Source organism: Cryptotermes secundus, unplaced genomic scaffold (genome assembly GCF_002891405.2).
Source record: "Cryptotermes secundus unplaced genomic scaffold, Csec_1.0 scaffold928, whole genome shotgun sequence".
Taxonomy (NCBI): Eukaryota; Metazoa; Arthropoda; class Insecta; order Blattodea; family Kalotermitidae; genus Cryptotermes; species Cryptotermes secundus.
The window spans coordinates 1,095,788-1,120,755 of NW_019738362.1; the positions used below are offsets into that span (position 1 = coordinate 1,095,788).

A 24,968-nucleotide genomic window follows, 5' to 3' on the forward strand; every position below is an offset into this window, starting at 1 on the left:
TGACGAATATTCTATACAAGTCGTTATGTATGTGTCTATGTATGTATAAACGTGGTAGTTTCAAAAGGAAACAGGAGCACCAACTGTGTATATATTTCACCACGCATGATGGATTCCTGTTTTTTTTTTTTATTTCTAGAAACTAAATGTATATATACCTGCAAGCAAAGGGCCATCATCTCGTCACGATGCCGTCTGTAAAAGAGCACATAAAGCGCTGCCGCGAGAGAAGCGGTTTGGAGGGAATGCAGGAAATATCTGGAGTGGGGGAGTAGGAGCCCGGAAAGTGAACGAATAAGAGAGCGAGGGGGAAGGCGGCTTTGTGCAAGAGAAGGCTCTATGATACATCTCATGCAAAGTTTGAACTTTCAACAGCCGACATAAACTGAACATGTACCCCTCACTGGAACCGAAGCAATGGCATGACGTAGAGATGATAGGGAAGGGAGTGCCTTTACATTATTACGTACGAGTTACGCTCATAATGATGATGGATATAAGTCTGATGCTTGTGCGAGTTCTATCTGCGCTTGAGCACTGGCGGGCGAGTGGCCGTGACAGCTGCGGGGGGAACACAGCAACAAGCAACACTTAACACAAGATTCGACATGAATAACATGTAACATAAGTAGCCTAACAATTAAAACAAGATCTAACATAATTAAAATTGAATGAAAATAACATTTAATACAATGATTAACATTAGCAACATCTAATTATATAAAATATAACATTACCATCTGCACACACAAACCACCGAACAGCGTAACTAGTCCAACAGCGCGGAGAACCCTACACGCCAGTGGAGCTTATGTAACAACACATCGACATCCTTATGAACTGCAGAAATAATACGCTCACATTATTCACACGTTACAGATAATAACCGCGCCGCAAAGGGAGGGCAGTGCGCGTAAATCCAACAACGAGAAATGTTCCCAAGCAAATTAAACGAACGGATGGCGACCACAATGGAAATAACATTAAGATGTTAATGAATTTTAATTCCAGACTTCATTCATTTTAATTTGGATATATATAACTTCGAGGAGCCGGAATAGCTCAGTCGGTATAGAGACTGGCTACGCGCTGGACGACTGAGAGGTCGGAGATCGAGTCCCGGTAGGGTCAAGAATTTTCTCTTCTCCAAATCGTCCAGATCATCTCTGGGGTCCACCTAACCTCCTACCCAGTGGGTACCGAGGGCTCTTTCCCCGGGAGTAAAGCGGCCAGGGCCTGAAGCTGACCACTGACCTCCAGCAAGTGCCGAGGTCAAGAAAATGTGGATCTATATATCCACTCCCCCATACGCCTTCATGGCGTAGTGCTTGATTAGTTGAACACAGGGACAACTTTACCTAACTTCGAGGTAGAGTACAAAAATTTTAGCAAGATAGACAGGTCCTGATGATGACCATATACTGCCGAAACATGTAGTGAGGAAGAAGGACGACCAGAGAATAGGTTGCATTTAAGACGGAAATATATGTATATAAGAGATATGTTAATGCAACATTATGAATCTGAACATAAGTAACACTAGAACAAGGCTAACATGAATAAGTTCTTGATTAAATAAAACGTGAAATGACTCTTAATGCAAGTAACACTTAACGTAACACTCAACGCAACTAATAATTGTTTTCGTGGCACTAGAACTCATGTTGAAAACCATCCAACCTAGACATTCTGAAAGTTAGAGAAGCAGCTACTAAAATTTTGCCTAATAATTTGTGCGTGCCTGTACGTAAGTTGATGTCTCGCCCTGACACGAACCCGGACTCGAGGTTTCTGTGCTCAGAAGCAAGTCTGAAGCTACTGGAAACTGCAGAGTGGGAAGTTTAATAATTCGTGGTCTTCTCGAAATATCATTTGGGTTATCTATGAGATATGCAGAACATGTAGCATGCACAGGTCACACAATAAATACATACAGAATTTTAATCGGAGATGGGGAGGGAAAGGAATCATTTGGAAGACCTGGACGGGATCCTATCCTGACCCGGCCAAATCTAGTCCAAGCCGTTACATCCTATTTCTTTAATATATATTTTAATATGACTTTTATCTTATCCTTTAAATGGTCTTGTTGCGTTAACAATCTCTTGTTTGTAGGATGTGAGGTTCTCACAGCGGTGGTCATGGGATATAGCGCCGTTGACATTTAACGGACTACACCGCGTTATGTCCCGGAGGATAGAATTCTCTGAGAGATTTACAATAGGCGCGATACTGTCGGGCAGCCATCAGCGGGAGCAGTGAGATATCTTCGGAGACAGAACCGGAAGTGCCATTGAGGAGCGCTCGCTTTGCTGAAGGCCCTGAGGCTGGCGACTGCTAGGGGCGAATTTTGTCTAAAACCAGAGTTCTTCGACCGGGCGAGTCAGTGCTGCCAACTTCTGCCTTCAAACGTACCGACGAACATTCCCTCTTTTCCCTTCTGCAACCGATGTTCTATCAATTCCCAATTTCATTATAGCTACTTTACGTAGCGCGTATTGCGTCGCATCAACTTCTAGATCCATTTATTTAGAGTAGATGTACCAAACAATGGGCGAACTCAACCAACATGAACGCTGCTATATCAAATACAGATGTTATTTTGTTTCTTGCCGCAGAACGAGTTTTATCCGCCACAGATAGCTCAGGGCATCGAACCCGTCTCGTTCGCTAGCGGAGCTACTCAGCCCAGGACGTTGCACTTTTCACGCTGTGAAGCGCGGAAGTGTTTAAAACTGGGGGGGGGGGCAGTCCGCCTGTGAAACCAATGAAATGAAAAATTGTGTGGGCCAGTGAACTCATACTCTCGCCAGTTACAGGCGCGTTGGGCCCCACTGAGCCGCACAACAGAATCCAAACGAGACAAAATTTTGTCAAATTTCTTTGTGGATATAAGAGCGATTATGAAATTGATGGACGTGGAGTCTGCTTCTTGGGGGGGAGCAAATGACCCATTACCTCGTTCACAATAGCTCTTCCACGAGGGCATATCCCGAGCTTGTTAAATCCAATCAACATTCTTACATCATACAAAAAACGGTAAAGCTATCCCTGTAACAGACCGTGGAGGCCCATAGGGCTATGAGACGTCGAGGATCCCACATTTTCTAGACAGTCGGCTAATAGATGGCGGTAAGGTTGCCACCCTTACGCGCCGGCCGCCCTTTACCCCCAAGAATATTCCTGGTACTCATTTCTGTTAGGTGCTGAGTCGACCTCAGGGCCATAGCGCGGCTGGAAAGATTAGGTAAATTGAAAAAACCCAGTGACCTCATTGGGAATCGATCCCGCGACCTTCCGGCTTGTAGCATTGTGCCTCAACCAACTACGCTGCCGCGTGCCTCTTCTTATATCATATATAATATCAATTTTAATATTATCCTCCCGTATTTTGACGAAAGTTCTGCATGCATTCTTATTTCACCAACGTGTGCTATGTGTTTGGCCCATCTCACCATCCTTGAGTTCATGACCACAATATTGTTTGGCGAAGAGTACACCCACACATGGTGGGTTCGAGTCCCACTCCAGACATGGATGTATGTCCCAATTTTTGTCTATGACTGTAGTGGCATTGTAATGGGCCGATCCCCTGTCCAAGGAAGCCTACCCAATGTCCGAATGATCCATAGTTGCGTGTACAGGAGTTATGAGTATCTCTCGCCGCTGACAATGAAGAGTCCAGTTTATTTGGATGTGGCGCCATGCGGTACGGTAGGCTGTTACCAACATTTCGAAGGAACTTGCCGCCTCCACCTTCAGGGTAGAGTAGTTAATATTGTACCTTGAAGATGGAAACAAAAGATGCTCCGAAGCCTTGATAGCTATCTAACAGACTATAAGGATTCGTGTCTCAGGAGACAACAGTCCTGATGAACGTTGTCTGAAACCCCTGTCAAATCCGCTCGGTTTACGGAAGCATCCGAGTTCCTCGTGTCTTCGTGTAAGTGAATTTGGAACGTGTTCACACGGTCACACCTGCTACATTGCTCGGAGACCTGGATTAGGCAGTTCCGTGCTCCCTTCCTGTTGAGCCCTCGGTCTCTCGGTGGACAGTTTGAGGAGAAGCAAGGGGAAGCAATGCAGCAACCCGTCACTCATTTAGATAAGTAAAGGATATATGAAGCCCGCAAGTTCGGGTTGCAGGCCACCAGAGGGGAGGCAGGTCGCTGTGGCGTGTCGAAATTCATGAAATGGTCAGCAAGACGTTTCGGCATTAAGTAAACAGGAAGCGACATACACAAACCTAGAGAGAGACCTATCGTCCCTTAGATGCGTGTTCCCTGCATCAAAAACATATTACAAAAAGAAAGGCTTTTACTTCTTAGCGTGAAATTTTGTTATTAAAGTAAATGTATTCGAATAGTGTTATCTTCGGAGCTGTCACGCCATGTACTCCAATGGGAGTTCATCAGGCTTTCCAAGGAACACAGTACCTTTGTTTGCCTCCTGCTTCTTCCTATTATTCGTCAATACTGACGATGGAATCACTATAGTCCTCCGAAACCTCACTGAAATTATACTAGACTACATGGAGTCACATACCTGAAGACAGTGCTCTCCATGGTCACTGGTGTGAGGACTTCAGGCTGAACAGAAATTTGTTTATTTGTTTGAATCCTGTTTCTCGGCGCTGCCACAAGCCCAGAGCGCATTGTCGCGAATCACAGGAACATTAGTCAGCGAATAACGACTTGAAATCGACGTGAAATGAAGTGAACGCGGCCTAATTTTAGGCTTTTCTTCAGTCTGTGGTTTTCTCGGTTTCGATGCCGTGTCGTGTTTCTGTAGATACCAATGTTTCGGAGGAATATGCCATATTCATCTTCAGGATTGGACAGTGTAGGATGAGGAATCTATTGGGTTATATGTAGAAATAATAGGGCTAATTGCGCCGGAAGCTAGCATGTATATGTGTAGTCTGCAGGAACCTGCTCACGCTCGTACCTCACTCGCAGATTTTTCTACACTGAAGATGGAGGCGATAAGTACCTCCGAAACGTCGGTTCACACAAGATCTAAACGCGCGAGATCCCAGACGGCGGCATTCTTCAGGTGTTTATCGTCTGCGATTTTTTTTTCTGAATTTATTGCAGTCAGGTTGGCAATAAAATGAAGCAGCTGTCACAGTCGAGGAAATAAAAATTATATCGAAATCTAAATGTTGGACCATTCAAAGAACTTTCATGTGTACGTAATGCCGGGAGAAAGGATGATGCCAAGTACGCAGAAATGTTTAGCTCGCTCGATTCGCTATGTTCAAAGAGCCGTTACAAACCGAACGGGAATTTCTATCAGTTTTGAGATGCAAGGCTAATTAAGTTCACTGAATATAACGATATCTGGGGATAAAGCGCAGAATGATGGGTTGCCTCACATTTCAGAATCACGTAAATCGAACTGATTTGATTTATAATGCCGCAAAACGCACGTTTTAACTTAATTGTTTGACGAATTTAAAATCAACATTACAAAATTTTGGATAAATAATACTTTCTCTTTTCAACTGTATCCAGTCAACCTCTTATGTCAAACGAGCATCCTACATAAAATGTACCAGGGGTTCTTCACTCCGGGGATAAAACGGCCGGAGCATTTTACAGTTTCGGCTGCATTTCTATATACTCCTAAATACTGGAGACTACGCTTCACACACTCAGAATCAAATCGTAATAAACAACGTTAAAAATATTTTTTTTTTAGTTTCTTTGGGTGGAGTGAGACTGAGTCCACTTGGTACCTGGGTCACTGTTTGGCCTATTGTACCAGCCCCGGATGATAGATGATGAATGTGGAGCAGTCGATGTGATGAGAATTGGCAGGGGAAATCTAAGTATTCGGAGAAAACCTGCCCCAGTGCCAGGTTGTCGACCAAAAATCCAACACATTACCTAGGCTCCAACCCTGACCGCCGCTGTGGGAAGCCAGCGACTAATAGACTGAGCTGGCACGGACTTAAAATGAACACTGAATACAAGTTACAAGAAATCTTTCTAAAAATCGTTTTACGCAAAACTGAAGGCGGGTGACGACAGACAGACTGTTGTTGACAGAGTCATCTACCGGCAGAAATGTCACGATCTGAGGTCAGAGTGTGCTTCGATCTAGTGGCGCACTGTGTTGCCATAATCTCAGGAAGCCTGATTGCCATTTTCTTGTGTAAAAAGACATGTCTATATAAGCGATGTGGGCAGTGACTTAACAAATCGAGTCCCACGTGATAACAGGCTTATTACTCGCTCTCAAATTCACATTACGTCACATAAACTAAAAGCGATGCTTCTCCTTCCGGTCTTTGTCTGAATGAGAGCTGCTGTGCGTAACTCGCTGTCTGCAAATCAATTTTACCGGAACTGTAACGTCCACATGACTATTGACTGCTGAGCTAGACTGCTTGCTGGCAACTCAATTTCCGCTCCTGTCCAATGCCATTTTATTCTGCTGCGGTGTGTCAGGCTGCACGGCCAGTGCTTAAAGCACAGTGGTAACTATACATACCACTCGCTTTAATACCCTACTACCTTAAAACCCTGCGTTATGCCCACACAGTGTATCTGTATGTTCCGTATGGTTCTCACAATAAACAGCGATTGTTTCCCTAAACAGCATTAACCGGATCGACTTTGTAGCAGAGACGTAATGTGTTTCCTGTGAGGTACGGACTGAATTGCTATATATTCTGCACACAGAGTGTATTTGTGTGTTCCGTATGGTTCTCACAATAAACAGCGACTGTTTCCCTAAACAGCACTAACCGGTTGGGCTCTGTAGCGGAGACGTAATGTGTTTCCTAAGGTACGGACTGAATTGCTATATATTCTGCCCACGCAGTGTATCTGTATGTTCCGTATGGTTCTCATAGTAAACAGTGACTGTTCCCCTAAACAGCATTAACCGGTTGGTCTCTGTAGCGGAGACGTGATGTGTTTCATGTGGGGTACATATTCTGCCCACGCAGTGTATCTGTATGTTCCGTATGGTTCTCACAATAAACAGCGGCTGTTTCCCTGAACAGCATTAACCGGTTTGGTTCTGTAGCGGAGACGTAATGTTTCCTGTGAGGTACGGACTGAATTTTTATAAACGATTCTATATTACTTCACCATAGCCCTGTGACTTATAGGAAGCGACGAAAAGGGAACCCGGTGCCTGGGAGTATAACTGGGTCACCCTGTTCCTGGAGAATATAAATGCGGGGACCTGAGCCTCCAGGTTGCGGGATTCTCGAATCTGAGACAGTAAAATATGGTCATGAGTCCCGCGGAACTCGGATCCGAAAATTCTTCGCTGGCGGGGGTCAGTACGAAATGTCGAAACCCGCAGAATATAAGTCTTTTGACTAATCTCACCCACTTCTGCACCTCCGTTTCAACCTCTTCGTCATCAGCGAAACGTTTGCCACCCAGCTGTGAACCGTATTACGCGACAAACACTTCCCACCAAAACAGGAAATATTTATTTCTGAATATCCTTTGCATTCAGTCCTTTTCCTCACAAAAAAAGCACAACAGAAAGCTGCCCTTAGCTAGTACACTCCTAAAGCATGGTCGCCATTTTGACTACTGAAACCAGTCTCTGAACATGAGCATGCGTGTCTGCTACCTAGACTGTCATGAAGTTGGACTGTGCTGCTACCTAGTGATACACAGAAGAAGCCTGTTACGTCCATTACAGCTGTTTTATTTCCATTTGTGACCTATTTACTGACTCCCCCCCCTATCTATCTATCTATCTCTGGCTCTACGGTCCTTTCGTTGGACCTTGGCCGCTTTTGGGTTTTTTAATCCTATACACAGTTAGTAGGGCTCCTTGAACGGGGGATCAGTCCGTCGCAAGGCCGCTACCTACACACAGAATAAACGCACAGACATCCCTGCCTCGCGTGGGATTTGAACCCCACATCCCAGTGTTCGAGAGGGCGAAGACGGTTCAGTTCGGCCCCGGTTATCCCTAAAATATTTGAATCGAAAAGCCAGAAGATATTATCTTTATTTTTAAGAACGATAATTCGACCCAACATCTGATCCCCGTGCAGATACAAATTAATATGTCACTACCTTCTGGGATGCGACGCCGTGTGCTTTCGTAAAGGACCCCTGTCTTCCAAACGTCACGGCGTCACTTCCCAGAAGGCGACAGTGAGACTCGCAGATCACACGCAGAGTACACAGTGACAATTCTCGGTCCCGCAATATCTCATGTTTCGATAACTCGAATTGGGTCAGAGTCAGAAACAAAAAGACAAACAAAAACAAAAGCCGCTTGTCGCTGCCCTGCTTAGGGGGACACCATTGCCGACCGGTCACATAAAAGTGTTTAGTTTGTACATACAAACAGAGAGCCAATGTTGACGCATGTTTTCAAGCCTCGTTGGGTGGTATTGATTTTGGTAAGTGGCTATGTTGTGAGGGGTGGGGGTGGCACACCGTAGGGGTAGCAGCGAGGTGAGTTGGGGGATGCAAGAGAGAGCAAGGGGATGATTCCACCGCTACAGAGCCCTCTCATGCTGCTCGAGGAGGCGAGCGGCAGAACGGCACAAATGTTCTTCTTCTAAATTAAGTATTTAGTTCCGAAGTAAATTTGCTGAAACCCTGTTCGCCGTGAACTGCTTACATTCGAAGTTTTGTCACGAGGAGCCCGCAGACACGACGTTAGAATCCACGAACGATTTGCGTAACATTTCACAGAAATCATATTCGTAACAAGACTTCCGACTTCCACTCCTACTTTTCTGTAAGTGTGAAATGTATCATTGTCATTACGAAATATCGTGTTACCATAACAACGAACTGTAAACCGTCAACACGTTACATGAACGTTAAATTATGCGGTAGGCCACGATAGAGCGAGCAGTCTTCTCAATGCGTCATGCCTATTTTGTGATTATACTGTATGTAAGAGACAGTTTAGGACTTTGTATTTGTGCGTGTTATTCGTGGGAGCTGGTTTTAAGCGCCTGCCTCGGTGTATCATTACGTAACACGGGAGAAAGTACGGGAAGATAATTATGTAACAAATGTTGGGACTTTCTCTGAGTGTTACACTAGTTTTGTGCAAAATAAATTCGCGTGTTCATTACGCAAGGAAAAGAACCATATTCCAGGCGAACAGCGTCTGCTTCTGCTTGGTCATTCATAAAGTGGACTCGGGTCAGCTAATGGAGGATGACAGACGTGCAATATGTTTCAAAAGTAAAAGAGATAAGGAAGTAAATGCGAAAGAGAGGGAGAGAGAGAAGTTGATTGAATGCAAAGGAGCAGCAACAGGGAGGGTGGAGGTCATGCTGTATGTGACAGAGCAGGCCCATCGAGGACATCTGAAGAATTGGATTGGGGTCAAGCTGTTAGGGATATGAAATATCCAAATGGGCTTTAAGTCTGGTGCTCAGAACGATTTGTTTTCGAAAAAGCATGCAATGCCATCTGTTGGTGACGGGTTGCTAAGGGGAAGAGGTGTGTACGGATGTCATATTATAGACGCGATAAGTTTTTATTGTTACCATTCTGGAGGAAAGAAAACAAGAAGGACTGGGAAGAACTCGTGGTCCGTACCCCACTTTAAACCCTTCATCATATTACAGCAGCAAGATAAATTTTGTAATGTTATAATATGTTATCCTGTGGAGAAAACTGCATGAGGAGAAGCTTCATAATTTATATTATATACAAGGAGGTTCAGATGGGTGGGGCACGTAGAAAGAAATATATAGAAAAATTGTGATGGATGATGTAAAAGGAAGTAATCTTTTGGGAGATCTAAGCGTACAAGGGAGGATAACCGTAGGCCGAAAATTAATTTTAAAGGAAAAGGGTGTGAAAATGTGGCTGAGGGTAAACTCCAGTGAGTGGCTCTTGCGAACACGGTGATGAACAAAATGATAAACAATAACGTAAATTTTAAAGAAAGTGCACTAAGAATTTGAGAAAATTTCCACGTTTAGAGCTAGAAATGGGGGTAGACGTGGGTAGACGCCCCCTATATAGTGCCACAGCACTGCGTCAGGCGTCTCAACATGTCATAAGTTTCTTTCCCAACTAAGATAATGCAAGAATTAGTTCAAGAAACTACACTGCAATAATTTAAATATAACATGTGTTGGCCTTTCTCCCTGATGCTTTCCTGCCTAACTGGTGCGTCTGCCCAGCCCTGAAGGGCTATTTTCATTCCTGGCCAACTTACAGTGAAACTGTAAAATAAGTCTATTAGTATTGTAATAACTTAGCACTTGACTGACAAATGAAACTAAACAGTGACTAAGGATTTAGTCTGTTAATAGAGACATGACTTGCTGCGCATTATTTTTGAGTTAGCCAGTAAAGAAAAGACAGGCGTCGTCCAGTTAAATAATTTTGTTTAGGATATAATTAGATGGTAAAAAACACAGAAATAAAGAAAGCTTGAGACATTTCATGACAGTCAGATCCTGCTGAAGTAGACGTACAAAGATTGCAGACCCCACTGAAGCCTACAGTTATTTGTAAGTTGAGTTCCTACCTCACAGGAAACACACAGTGCATCCATTACTCATATAAGAGAAACAATCGCTGTTTTTTGTTGTGACAATCACATGAGCAAACAAACATACGTACACGTTGGGCAAAACTGAGTTTTTTTAAACGTTAAAGTGGGTGGTACATATAGTAACCACTGTGCTTTAAAGGGTTAACTGCATCATCAATTCATCAATTTTCATATCAAATTATGACTGTCTATTGAACAGTAGTGCAATATCAGTACACTGACACAATATTCAGCCCCCCCCCCACTTTTTAAATTAGGATGAATCTATTTTCCATTTAATGCTATATTTGTGCCAACATTGGTATTATTCGTAACGCTAGGCTTCATGACATAAAAGGATTATATAAAGTGATCCTTTAATTTGATTGGTTTTGTGGTGTATAATATAAAAACTGATTTTTCTCTCTCCCGTCCATATAATCATATGAAATACCTTTTCGTTTCTGATAGTGGAGGGAGGGGGCATGAATGGGGGCGAGTTTTGTGGCAGAGAGTTTGCTCACTGAATGTAGCTAATTACAGGCTCTCAGCCTGTCTATAATCTGTGGAATGGGAGATGATGAATAAGGTAGCTCATGTCAGTTTGAAATGTTCAACATCTCAATTTGTAGCTATTCGAAACCCTAAAAAAAAAAAAAAAGAAACTTCTTTTTAATTTGCAACATTTAAATTAATCATATGAAGTGGCTTAATTACATAGAATCGGTGAATGTGAATTGGAAATATTCCTGCCTGATACTTTGCAGGTTACTTCCATATGTAATTGGGGGACCATTCACGTTGCCTTTACACAACACGCCACTATAAAGGAAGCAGCAAGTGATGCAACTTGTGCGGCATACACGCTTTCGCCGGATAGGGCACGGCGGGGTGATATGGACTTCCTTATTTCGTGGTACGAGAGCTGTTCGTCATGAATTTTGGTGTGATCGACAGATAGTTCTAACAGCTTTCCATAGATGGCTCTAACAAGGGTTTAGCCCTTCACCTGTTTCGCTTCCAAATCTTAGAACACTTGTGCCTCTCCGCCTGACAACCCTATATCTCCTGCTCTTCGGTTTACAAGTGTCCTTGCCGTTTTCCTACCGCTGTCATCTCCAGAATCTCCATTATGTTTATGACCCGTCATTCGTTATCCTGTGACTGCTCTGAGGTAAAGCATTCCCGCTGTCCCCAGTCTTAAAAAGAGTTATATTTTCTGCGATATAACGCCGTGTAGTCCGTTCAAAGTCAATCGACGTTTCGGAAGAACATAGTGCCTCCATCTTTAGGTCGAAGAATAAGCCGAGAAAGAAACCAGAGATCTGCTTACCACCTGGTTTCACGTTGGTATCTTGTACGGATTATTCGACCCTGAAGAAGGAGGCGATACGTTCCACAGAAACGTCGGTTGAATTTGAACGGACTACACGGTGTTATATCACAGAAGATATAACTCTCCATAACCACCATTGAGAGAACAAGGCCTACGTCTCATTTCTTCTCACCTGTTCTCTCGTTATTGTACAGAACTGTAGTGAGGTTCGTTCTGGCAGTTCCCAGTCGGGTTATAGGCGTTTTATAGTTCTACAGAACTGTGGAACTGTATTTCTGTTAATTCTAAATAGTAAAAAACAAAAATCTGGGCAAGTTGACTCAATTGGTAGCGCTTCTGGCTTGTAATTAGAGTTGCTAGGTTCGAATATCGCCTGGGACACTGCACTAACTGAAGTTCTTCGTGGTTTCCTTAGACCCTCCAGGTACCTTCAATCAGGCAACGACCGGCTCCATCCATACCCACTGGAACTAATTATTCGCTATTTGACACTGCATTTTATAGTGTGACTGAGTGAGGCTACAGTTTAAAATAGATTATACACAAACATAACAAAGACAGACATCCCCAGACGTGATGCGACGCAGGACTTTCCGATATCGGCCGTATCGACGCCGTCTCTTCTACTTCTATTTTATTTCACGTGTGCTTATTTGACGACGCTGTCAGCAGCACAGCTCGGGCGTCCATAGCATCCAGCGGTAGGAAGGCGAAAGGTTCCTGAATTGGGATGTGAGCAGATCCGGTAGTGGCCTATTTTAAGAGGATACCTCGACATTTGCCTGGAGGGATTGAGGAAAGTCTGGTCTGTGGCCCAGGCGAGATTCGAAGCGGTCACCTCCCGAACAGAAGTCAGTAGCGTTACTCAACATAACAGAACTTGGCAGGTTAGTGCCTCGCTTTATCTTCTCATTCTGTCTTATAGGTTTGGTTCAGCAATCGAAGAGCAAAATGGCGTCGCGAGGAAAAACTGCGCAATCAGAGGCGCGCGGCGGAGCAGGTGGGGGTGAGTCCCCCGGGACCCGCGGGTCGCCTGCCAATCAACTCGGGCTTCAACTCCATGTACTCTTCGATCCCACAGCCTATTGCAACCATGGCGGACACATACAGGTGAGCAAACCGCGGCCCGCGGCCCGTTCCCCTGTTACGACTCTGTCAGTATGTAGCATGGGAGGATGACTTACTGACCACGAATTGGAAAGAACGGGCCTTTTCCCACTCCAGGTACTATCCCAACATTTTTCGCGAGGGACTGTGGAAAACGATTAAAATCCTCATTCAGGATAGTCATATCCTGGTCAAGATTCGAACCGAGCACTTCCGAATACGAGCTGTACCTCTACGCCAATCGGTTGAACCACCGTGAGGTGAAACATGACGTTCGACGAGGCCTCGCTATGACAGCGGAAGCCATGGAATCAGTTTACCCGCTGTTATGTATGGTTGCGAAACTCGGCCTCTTACGTTAAGGGTTGATTTACCGAGCGCCTCGATCCGGTGGTTAGCGCTCCTCCTTCACATTCGGAAGGTCCCGGGTTCATATTTCGGCTTGAACATCTGGTACCATCACTTAGAAATTTCTTTGTATTCCTTAGTCCATCCAAGCAAATGCTGGGATAGTGCCTCAAGCCAGGCCACGACCGCTTCCTTCTAACTCTTTGTCATTATGTAATCATTGTTCATCTTTTCGTTTGAGGGTACGTGACTGAGCTACACAAAGCGTCGTCACGTAAATCAGAGACAGGGCGCGGACGTAGAAGTGACTGGAGGATGGAGAAAATTACGCACTGTTGTACTCCATGCTTTGTACTGTTAGGTAGGCCTGATGGTCCAACACGTAGCATGCAGGCCCGTTCGCAGATGAGAAGTGTACATAAAGATTTCAGTTGATAAACAAACGACTTCAGAGACCTAAACATAAAGGGGAGAATGATATTGAAATGGACCATAAAGAGAAATGGGCAGACTGAGCGCGGATTGGACTTTTCTGGCTCAGGACAAGCTCCAGTGGCGGCCTCTTGTGAACACGCAAGTTCAAACATCTCGTTCCACGAAAGGAGGAGAATTTTTTGACCATGTGAGCGACAATCAGCTTCTCAAGAGGAGCTCAGCTCCAGGCACAAATTCCGTGTTTATGACAGTTTTTGTGGGGCCCACAACCCCCGCCCCATTAAGAGCATCTGTTCCACTCTGGCGGGTCAGTCTCCCGTCACATCACGGCAAAGCTGTGTGCAGACGCCTCTCCAGCCCGCTGCATATTTCATACGCAGTCAGTCAGTGGTGTGCAGACGTCTTTTCAGCCCGCTGCATATTTCATACGCAGTCAGTCAGTGGCGTGCAGACGTCTCTCCAGCCCGCTGCATATTTCATACGCAGTCAGTCAGTGGCGTGCAGACGTCTCTTCAGCCCGCTGCATATTTCATACGCAGTCAGTCAGTGGCGTGCAGACGTCTCTTCAGCCCGCTGCATATTTCATACGCAGTCAGTCAGTGGCGTGCAGACGTCTCTTCAGCCCGCTGCATATTTCATACGCAGTCAGTCAGTGGCGTGCAGACGTCTCTTCAGCCCGCTGCATATTTCATACGCAGTCAGTCAGTGGCGTGCAGACGTCTCTTCAGCCCGCTGCATATTTCATACGCAGTCAGTCAGTGGCGTGCAGACGTCTCTTCAGCCCGCTGCATATTTCATACGCAGTCAGTCAGTGGCGTGCAGACGTCTCTTCAGCCCGCTGCATATTTCATACGCAGTCAGTCAGTGGCGTGCAGACGTCTCTTCAGCCCGCTGCATATTTCATACGCAGTCAGTCAGTGGCGTGCAGACGTCTCTTCAGCCCGCTGCATATTTCATACGCAGTCAGTCAGTGGCGTGCAGACGTCTCTTCAGCCCGCTGCATATTTCATACGCATTCAGTCAGTGGCGTGCAGATGTCTTTTCAGCCCGTTGCATATTTCATACGCAGTCAGTCAGTGGCGTGCAGACGTCTCTTCAGCCCGTTGCATAGTTCATACGCAGTCAGTCAGTGGAGTGCAGACGTCTCTGCAACCTGCTGCATATTTCATACGTAGTCAGTGGCGTGCAGAAGTCTCTTCAGCCCGCTGAATATTTCATACGCAGTCACTTACTGGCGTGGAAACAGTTCTTCAGCCCGCTGCATATTAAATACGCAGTCAATCAGTGGCGTGCAGACGTCCCTTCAGTCCGCTGCATATTTCATACGTAGTCAATCAGTGGCGTGAAAACAACGGTTCGAACCTTACAGGGCGCAGTAGAAAGCGGAGTTGCCTCTAAGGTATAGTTTATTTGCACATTCCATAATATGAGAGTTTGAAATCAACTGAAGGTGGTGGAAATCATAGTTTTTTAAGATTATTTATTTCTACAAATTAATTCTTCCTTGACCCATTTACGCCTACGACCAGGCCCAGCTACATTCTCACGTCGTCTCTGGATTGTTTTATGAAGCAATTAGTAACTATATTACGTCGTGTAGAATGGTAGAACTGATGAATTGGGCTGGATTTGGAAGGAAGCGGTCGTGGCCTAATTGTAATGTTTGTTAATACCGAACATTGAGGCTGAGTGAAGCAGAACTCCTGCTTCGTATTCAAAAGGTTATGGATCCAAATCTCTTTCCAGAGACCATCTCTACTGTGTTTAGATTTTCGATGTTTTCTTCAGACTCTCGAAACAGCATCTTAGATCAATTTCCAGTCCTTTCAATTAATCTGTTGGCCTAGGTTCTGATGGGTTGGCAAAGTAGCGCCCTCGAAAAGAGATCCTCACGCTCCGAGATGCATGAATCTCTCGATGCCATATTTGGCACTTCGTTTTGTTCAGCCCTGTGACTCTCACGTGACAGCCAAAGAGTAAGTAATCCTGGAAGCTTTGGGTGCTGATCCGCTCAGGTCGGGAAGGTGGGAGGAGGGATCGCGAGGTGAAAACACGGGACTGTGGACGTGAGCAGGGCCCCAGAGAGCGGGCTTGTCTCTCGAACCATCACTCACGCGAGAGCGATTTGCCCACATTTGTCTCCCTCTCTCTCTCTCTCTTTACTGCACATGTAGGGGCAATGTTAACTAAATGAGTGTCACACGCGCCAGGCGGGTGAGCGTAGCGGTAACGCTCTACAGGCGTTTTCATTCCAATCTCGGCTGGGACACCGATTATCCTGAGACTTCTCGTGGCTTTCTTCAGTCTCTCCTGACAAATTCCCGGATTGTATCTCGAACAGGCCACGACAATTTCCTTCCGAAATCCTCTCCAAATTACCAGTCAGCCTACTTTTCGACGCGAATATATACTGAAGCGTCTTGAAGAAACTCATGAGTTAGTAAAGTGCACTAACACTATGGGGTTATTGAACCCGAAAGTTCATGACTGTTAGAACAAAATCTTTCCGTTGAAATTCATCGTGAGGCAGTCAGTGAAGTCTGTTTCCCTTTCAGCTTCAATGCCTATGTTTCTTCCATCTGTGCCTGGGTCCTCTTTGTGCGACAGGTGCCTCAGAATTCCTCAGAATTACGCACTATACACCTCAATTGTTTATTTTTATTTATTTATAATTTATTTCACATCATATTGCGTGAAATGGTAGGATTATTTGCGATTAACGAAATTGAAAGGATGTGACAGGAAGTGGTCTATATTGACTTCAGATACTATCGCGAAATTCTCCTTGAATGCCTGAAGAAAATCTCGACCCCCACGAGTTGGGATAGTCGGTTTCCCGACGGAGATTTTAACTGAGCACCTTCAGAGTACAAGTCTAGAGCCTTACAGGCTGAGCCACCTTGCTCGGTCAATTCTGTTTTTCTTCAAGGGTATTTAACCTAGAGTCGCATATTAATGTAAGAACATGGTTTGAGGATGGCTGACAATAGGATGCTGAGAAGAATATTTTGGCCTAAGAGTGGAGGCTGGAGAAAGTCACATGATACAGAGCTTTACTAAATATTAGTTGGTCGGGCCTGTAGCGCGAATGGAAAGGGTGAAGAATAAGCAAGGAAATTTAGTATGAAAACTTGATAGACCTAGGCGTAGATAATATTGACTTCAGTTTTAAAGGAGTAGTGCATGAGCATGTGGATTGGACTGATCTGGCGTGGTCTCTGTTTCAGCTCCATGTCCAACAGTCTCAGCAGCATGGCCGCGGCGGGCAGTTGCTTGCAGCAGCGGGAGCACAGTAGTTACCCCTACATGTTCCACGACCCGCTGCACTCCCTCAGTTCCACTTACAATCATTCGGCAGCACGAGCGGCTGTGTCCAACCCCGCAGTGGCTCATTCTCAGAGCGCGATCAACACGCACCCGTCGTACGGTGGCGTCACCACTTCGTCAACGCCTGCTACCGGCACCGGTAAGAGTCGCATACCTTTGACATGGGCTTAATTAGCTGTAGGGCCGCGTTCAGAAACAATTAACCCTAGAAGTGCCAAGAGTCGAAAATTTCGACCTTTACAAAGTTTGTTGTATCTGACGGCAAGTGGCATCTGTTGGATTTTTATGCGAACTACATAGTCAATGAACATTTTGCAGTACTCGTACATATTTGGAACTGTTGAATTTAAAGCTGGCAGTTCTGGGGCTAAGTTAAGAGCAGATGTAAATGTTAAAATATACAGAATTAGAATTCTACTCGTTTTGTATGGGTGTGGAAACTGGTCTCTTACATCGAGGGAAGAACATAGACTGAGGGTGTTAAGGGAAGGGTGCTGAGACCCACCGAAAGCGCCCATTCTTCCTCTAGGGTCTCCTAAAAAAGAAAACTTGAGGCTTAGTAAAAGAGCAGCAAGGCAAGTTTGTTGTAGCAATCACGCGAACAAACCACGCACTCTTGTCGACCAGCAAAGCTTACCTAATCTCTTAACTTACATACAGAAGTGAGTGAATTGTTCTTGAAGAATACTTCTACCAGACTACACGGCGTCACATACCAGAATGTATGTCAGGTTATAAAGACGAACGAATGCGAGATCCCTCGTCCCTTCTGCCCCGCACCGCTGTGCTATGTTCCCGCTGAAAGGACAGAGAATGGAGAAAACTTCATGATGAAGAGCTTCATAATTTGTTCTCCGCCAGATGTTATTACGTTGACGAAAGCGAGAAGCATAAGAACGCGACATGCAGCACGCACGGGAGCATAAGGACAGCACTTGGAACACTCAGACATATCAAAACAGTTTCTTTAAATATTTGGACGTGTGTAACCGGCTCTTGCGTACGCGCTTATTTTTAGTAGCTGAGCGACTATCAGCTTCTCAAGAAGGACGCCGTTCCATGGAGTTAGCTGTAAAAATGAGTGTGGAGGTTATGCAAAAACAGGGGTTTGTTTGAGAAATGCCTATCCTAATAACAAGTTGTCCCTGTGCATAATTAAGCTCGGTGCCATAGAAATGTATGGGGGAATGAACGTATAGCTCCATATATTCTTAACCTCGACCACAGATGTAGATGCCTCCTTCTCTTGACCTGCGAGGAAACGGCCCCCAGTACCCACAGGACTGGAGGCTACATGAGTCCCAGAGCCCGTCCGGACGCTGTGGAGGAGAGAAAAGCATCCAGCCGTTGCCGGAAATAGAACCCCGATTGTTTGGTTATTCAGCCTTTAGTCTAGCCACTGCACTGACTGAGGCATCCCGGTTCGTATTGTGGGCAAAATACATCATCAGATAGCGATGAAGATCGTCAGGTAGCCATGAGATATTATTAATATCCAGTATGAACCAAAATCGACCGCCTCTGTGGTCTAGTGGTCAGAGTTCCTGGCTACAGATTCAGAGGTCCCGGGTTCGATTCCCGGCGCTACCAGATTTTCTGAGAAGTAGTGGGTCTGGAACGGGGTCCACCTAGCCTGGTGAGGAAATTTCAAGGAAATAGCGGCTCCGGTCTAGAAAACCGAAATTAACGGCCGTAGGATAAAGTTGGCACTAACTTCGCCGACAAGCGGCGGTGGCTCGGTCGGTATAGTTCGCTTGCGGACTACAGGCCACGGCGTTTAGTTTTTAGTGAACCAAAATCGCTACACGTTCAGGGACTTTTCTTCCGTAAAGTTGCGTGACGTATTCTCACAGATGTTCAGGAAAAGTATAAGAAATGAGAAATAAGAAAAGCGAGAGAGTAGTAAAACCTTCCACTCTTGTTCTCCCTGCGCATCTCCCTACCCTGCATTTAGGAGCAGACCACGTGATAAGAGCGGATGAAGGATTCGGAACCTTTCAAATTACACTGTGCTGCCATCTCTGGAGCGCAGATGACTGTGTGTATGTCTCTCTGTGAACAGAACGGAAGAAGCCGTTCATGCGTCGCTTTTTAACGACTTCTGGGAAGAAAATCGTTAACTTCCCTTCGCTCTGATGCTGACTAGTACCGCCTCTTGTGATGCACATCCATTCTTCCAAAACATGTTAATGACAGGCGCATCCAAGCGTCATTAAATTCTATAATTTGAGAGAGAAATATCATTTGGATGTTGACGTTATGATGGTGATTATTGCTGGATTCAGTTCCAGTTCTATAACGCGTTCTATAATTTCTATAGCTATGGTTATGTAGAGTTCGAATAGCAGAATAAGCGTTTGTTTGCAGCTATCAAATACGACCAAATGGAATTTGTATTAGCAAGTTGTAAGTACACAGCTTTGTCATGGAATTAGCAAAACCAAACTTTGTTGAGTTAATTAATAGAGTGTTTACGAAATAATGTGAGCTTTATTTTGTTTTGAAATTAATTATTTGTATCAGAGTTTAATATGTAAGTATGTGAACAAGCCATGTTAGCGTCACATGTAAGATCGGCCGAACTTTTCTACAGTGATGCCAACCTTTGTTCGACGATAAACAAATCATCTTCACATGCGCTTCTTTTTAATTCCTTCAGAATTCTGTAATAATAACAACAACAATAATAATAATAATAATAATAATAATAATAATAATAATAACAACACAAAAAACCGGCCACAATTTTCAGAAGAACTATACAGAGTTCCTTTACGGCAGCCGCAGATCTAATCGAAAGTGTTAATTTATTAAACGATGCTGTATTAGGTGTGTAAACAGACTACGGACTCTAGACTAACTAACTAGTCTAACAAAATGTGGATTTATTTTACATACTAATTACATCGAAAAGGGTCCATCTTGAGAAACTGACAGTCCTTCATCTGATTAATAGTACTCCGCCCTTTAATAAACCAAATGATTCATTACCGTACTCACAAGAGCTTGCCGCTAGACCCTATCCGGATTCAGATGAATCTAGTCGATATTTTCACATCTTATTTAGCATCTATTTTAATATTATCCTCCTGATCTTCAAAGTGATAACTTCTCTTTAGATTTTTATACGAGAGAGTATTGATTTATCATGTAGGCCTGCCCATGCGAGCTAATTATCCAGCCCATCCAACACTATGTGACCTTTTCACCCTGATGATATATGGTCAGGAGTACAAGTTATGAAACTTCATATTATGCATTTTCCTTGTTTTCATGTTGCTTCTTCTATCTTAAATCCAGATTTGTTTTCGGCACTTTAAAATATGAAAACGTTTACAAACTATTGAGTCACATCTAATTACAATGTCCGCGTGCCCCTGCTTGGTGAAAGTCACTAACAAGTAGCGTAAAAATGTTTAACGGCGAACAAATGCGTCTCTCTTCGAAGCAACAACAGGAGTCTGTCTTCTGGAATGTGACATCATGTAGTCTGCTAGACCTTTACCAACGTGCCGTGGAAATGGAAGCTGTAGGTTCCTCCGAAACGCTGGCAACGATGTACCAAACTATACGGTATCATGTTTCATGGCCAGCGCTATAAAAAACTCGTCTCTCAGCGGGCAGGACTGCCAGAAGGGGCTCAGTAAGTTGCACTGTCCCGCTCCACTCCGCGGAGGACACAACTAACGAGCCGAGCAAGCCGCGAAGCACGTTATTGAGCGTTTGCCGCGCCGAGAACTTCCAGCAGCCACAACCAGGACCTGTAGGAGAGATCCGTGGGCCCAGCATGCGGCGTCAATACGGAGTCCTGAAAAAATATCCGACTGGTCAAAGGGTCAGCTGCTCCCCAGCATGGCGCCTCTCACCTACGCCTGGTCTTTCTTACCTTCCCCAATAATATTGAGTCCTTGGCAACTGTTTAATGCATAAAGCGATTACCATTCAGCCCACAGATGCGTTCGGCCGTAGCTGCCTCGCTTGTAGAACCTGGATTTAATTAACTCGCCGTCTGTCCCTTGCGCTCTCGCCTTAAGAGACTGCAGTTCCAAGAGGCGTTGCAGAGGACTGGGAAGTTTTGTTTGTTCGACGAGAATGTGAGGGTTACGAACGAGGCTGTCAGTTTCATTGTGTCAGTGCCGTTTGTTGCAGGCAGGGAGCGGTCACTTTCGGTAAGCAGATATAAATAAATTTAAAACGAAAGGGATATGACGTATGGTTTCTGCTTTCGGAGTCCGGCCATGTCGAATGCGGAGGATTTTGCAAGCGTTCGGAAAGCTTTGCACTTACCATTTTCAGTGTTAATAACAATGGGAGGAGGTCTCTAAGACATTGACTCTGAAGATGGCAACTACAAGGTTTGCCGAAACGGTGGAAAACTCACAACATTCGCGACGCGGCCGGGTTCCGCATTAAGCGGCAGTCACAAAAGAGCTAATGAATATGCCACCGTACAGTTTGGCATATACGCATCCCTTGAGAGAGCAATGTTCACTGCCGTGAGAACTTCAGCTCTCGCAAGGGACGACATGATGTACTCTGTGTAAACGTGAATTGTCGGTAGTGTCACTCGGGAGCGAATACACTGACGTGTATGAGTGACGTTGTTGCAGGCGTCATCTCGGCCGGAGTGTCGGTCCCCGTTCAGATCCCGAGCCAGGCTCCAGACCTCACCTCCAACTACTGGCCCAGAATCCAGTGATCTCAACTTTTCGGTTTTCCTCCGCCGAGGCTTCTCGTGCATGAGGAAAACCCCGTAGCAGCGTCTCCATCTTGCTCCTCAACGTCTACAACGACGTCCGCCGCTACAGCGACAACAAACAGCATCGTCGCGTCGACGCTGCTGCTGCATCAACACGCTAGTTCGACGTCGACGTTGTCCCAGCAGGTGCCTCGTGATGGCGTCCCGACGGCAGCTCTAAGTGACGCCACACAAACACAACATGCAATGGGCATTACGTCTCACCATGACGCGCACTGAAACGGATATTTCTGCTACCATCGATAAGTACAAGACGCCTACATTGTGTATACCTTCTGACATAATTACTTTGAATGTAGTTTGAAGCGAAGTTAGGCCTTCTAAACCAGTATCTTCCTTCCATCTATCTGTTGTCCGATTTTAATCGATTACAGATCGATAATACAGTGTGTATCCATTACATCGACCAACCGGTTAATGCTGTTTAGGGAAACAGTCGCTGTTTATTGTGAGAACCATACAGAACATACAGATACACTGTGTGGGCAGAATACGTGTATATAGCAATTCAGTCCGTACCTCACAGGAAACACATTACGTCTCCGCTACAGAGACCAACCGGTTAATGCTGTCTATTGTGAGAATCATACGAAAATATAGTCTATGAGTGAAATCCACCTTCAAATAGGCGGTACATATTGTAGACACTGATTTTTAATGGGTTAACGCACAGACGGTTCGTTATCATTAGTGAACTTATGACATTTATCAATATATGTTCGTTACTATTGAACGGAAGCTGCATTCATTCTATTGTGGAAGAAACCAACAATAATAGCAATAGACTAATCGATTATTTCTAGTCGATATGCTTAAAGACACAGCATTTTCGTTTTAAGGGTTCAAAAACCTTGCAATGAAAGTCAACGTAATCTGATACGGCTGAAAAAGTAGTATAAATTTCTCTCACTTTAAGAAAAATAAATGAATATAGTACAACAATAAATATAAAATAAAGCAAGACTGCATACATTCTTAAAATTATATGTTACATGTTCTTATCTGAACTTCAGCCAAAATAGTTGTTCGTGTGTTACAGATATCGGAAATAATTTCGTGTTCAAACTGGCCGCTCTTCGAGGGTCAGGTTAACTTCTATATCTTTTCTCAAAAACTGACAACACTCTTTCTAAAATTATAAAGACGCAATTAGTTTTCAGGTTGTCCCAACAATTGCACTGATTTCCCGACAAAAGAAGCGTACTTGAAAGATGCAACAATTCTTCTAGCGAAGGCAGAATATTGGCCCCTGCATTGGAATCGCGGCTACCCGCACTGAAGTTGCATTTACTACGCAACGTAGAAGACACACGACTGTATAAATACAACTGTAACTGAAATGAGATTGACTATCCTGCGAATATAGGTGTGAATTTGACTTGTTTTTGCATCTGAGTCTATTGTTTAGTACACACAACATGTTACGACATTAATATTTTTCTTACTAGGTCCAATTATTTGAATCGTCTTCAGCTACAGAAGCTATTTTCATGACAATGTAACATTTCTATTATTTGAAATCCAGGACTAACTAGCTGAAAATGTTCAGAGATGGCGAGCATGTGTCTTTTATTGATCTCCTCAAACATCAAATAGAGTCTGTAATCTGCACCGCTCTCCACCGAGCTATCTCGTGAATAGCGTGAAAAGAGTCACGTTCCTTCTCCGCGTTCCTGAATTTCATTTAATAAGAACACGACTCTCAATAGAATAGACACAAAATTTAAAACAAAAAGTTTAAATTTAAATATTTATATTATATATATACAAGTAGCCGGTTTACGTTATTTATAAAATTATCAATAATTTATTTAACTTATTACATTTATTTCACTCTTCGTTTCATGATTATAATAATAAAGAAAAATATACTCCATATTGTGGTTTTCTGGATTATGACACCGTATAGTGTGATATGTAGATATCGTCGTTTCGGAGGAATATACTGCCTCCATCTTAAGGTTTCAGCTCCGAAGATGCAGGCAGTAAATCGTTCCGAAACGTGATGTGAACCTACCGGCATAATCGGTTCCCTAACCCACAGGACTACAACATAAATTCTCACCGCCGTGAAACGATCAGAACTCACACTAGGCCTACAGCTGTCGCTAGTGAGGGGTGCGGTGGACTGTACCAACAGCTCTTGTCTGAGACAGTTTCTTCTTCCGTCAGATTTCGCACTGGCAAAATTAAATTTCACTTCCTAATACAGGTCTGTATAATACACATACAAAGATTACGGCCTGTTACAGGGATAGCTTTACCTTTCTTCGTTACCTTAACCCATCATTTACCCTATCTTGCAAATCATAAAATAATAACCTGGCAGCCAATTGCAGTGCTGCCGTGAATACGAGTACTCGGGGAGTTGCGGTCGAGGAGCATGCGCAGAAACGAACGTCAGTGTCCGCTCAGTTTGTCCGGTTTTAACCAGAATTGGAACAGGCTGACAAATTTAGTGAAATTCTTCATAACAAAATTTAATGAAAATTCATTCAGCGGCTATCAATTTTTGTTGCATGCGTGCCGTCATGGCGGAAAGAATATGATGTTATATTTTAGCGTCCTGTTGCACTGATTTATGTCCATGATTTATTCTGACCGTCCCACAGTGCATACACTTATTCGCCTCACTCCTCTCTCCTGCACTACATGTTTCAGCACTAAAGTGTCATCTTCAGGTGCTATAACACACGCAGTCACAGGAGCAAGACACAACACAAAGCACAATACACACATGAAAGTAGGAAGAATACTCCGATAGAAGAAGATAGGTGTGACTCGCGTATTGAGATACGACATAAGAATGACAAATCCTGAACAGTTTTAATATTTAAAATTTGTCGTTGTATATGACGAATATATATTTTAGTCATTTTAGTATAAAGACAACAGGGCATGCAGTGAAGTAGTTCGACGTACATAGAAAAGCACCTGAAGATGGCACTTTAGTGCTGAAACATTAGTGCAAGAGAGAACAGTAAGGTGAATGAGTGTATGCACTGTGGGACGGTCAAAATAAACCATGAAAAGAATATGCACATTTCGAAATATTTCGCTCTCAACGCGCCAAAAATGGCTTTGGTCGTCTCAGTGAGCGTTGTCCATCAAACCCGAAGAGTCATTGTATATACACCTTTAATTTGAATTTGTACG

The 24,968-nt window shown here is 44.2% G+C and overlaps 1 protein-coding gene across 2 annotated transcripts in view; it reads left to right on the plus strand.

Moving 5' to 3' along the window:
- LOC111870927 (paired box protein Pax-6) overlaps positions 1-22,284 on the plus strand; it is a 113,957-nt gene extending 91,673 nt beyond the window's left edge. For both annotated transcript variants that reach the window (XM_023863568.2, XM_033754048.1), the window contains exons 8-10: positions 12,762-12,946; positions 16,954-17,192; positions 21,664-22,284. In XM_023863568.2, coding sequence (XP_023719336.1) covers positions 12,762-12,946; positions 16,954-17,192; positions 21,664-21,752 — 513 coding nt within the window. In that variant the 3' untranslated portion in view covers positions 21,753-22,284. The remainder of the gene's footprint in view (positions 1-12,761; positions 12,947-16,953; positions 17,193-21,663) is intronic.
- The last annotated feature ends 2,684 nt before the right edge of the window (positions 22,285-24,968 follow it).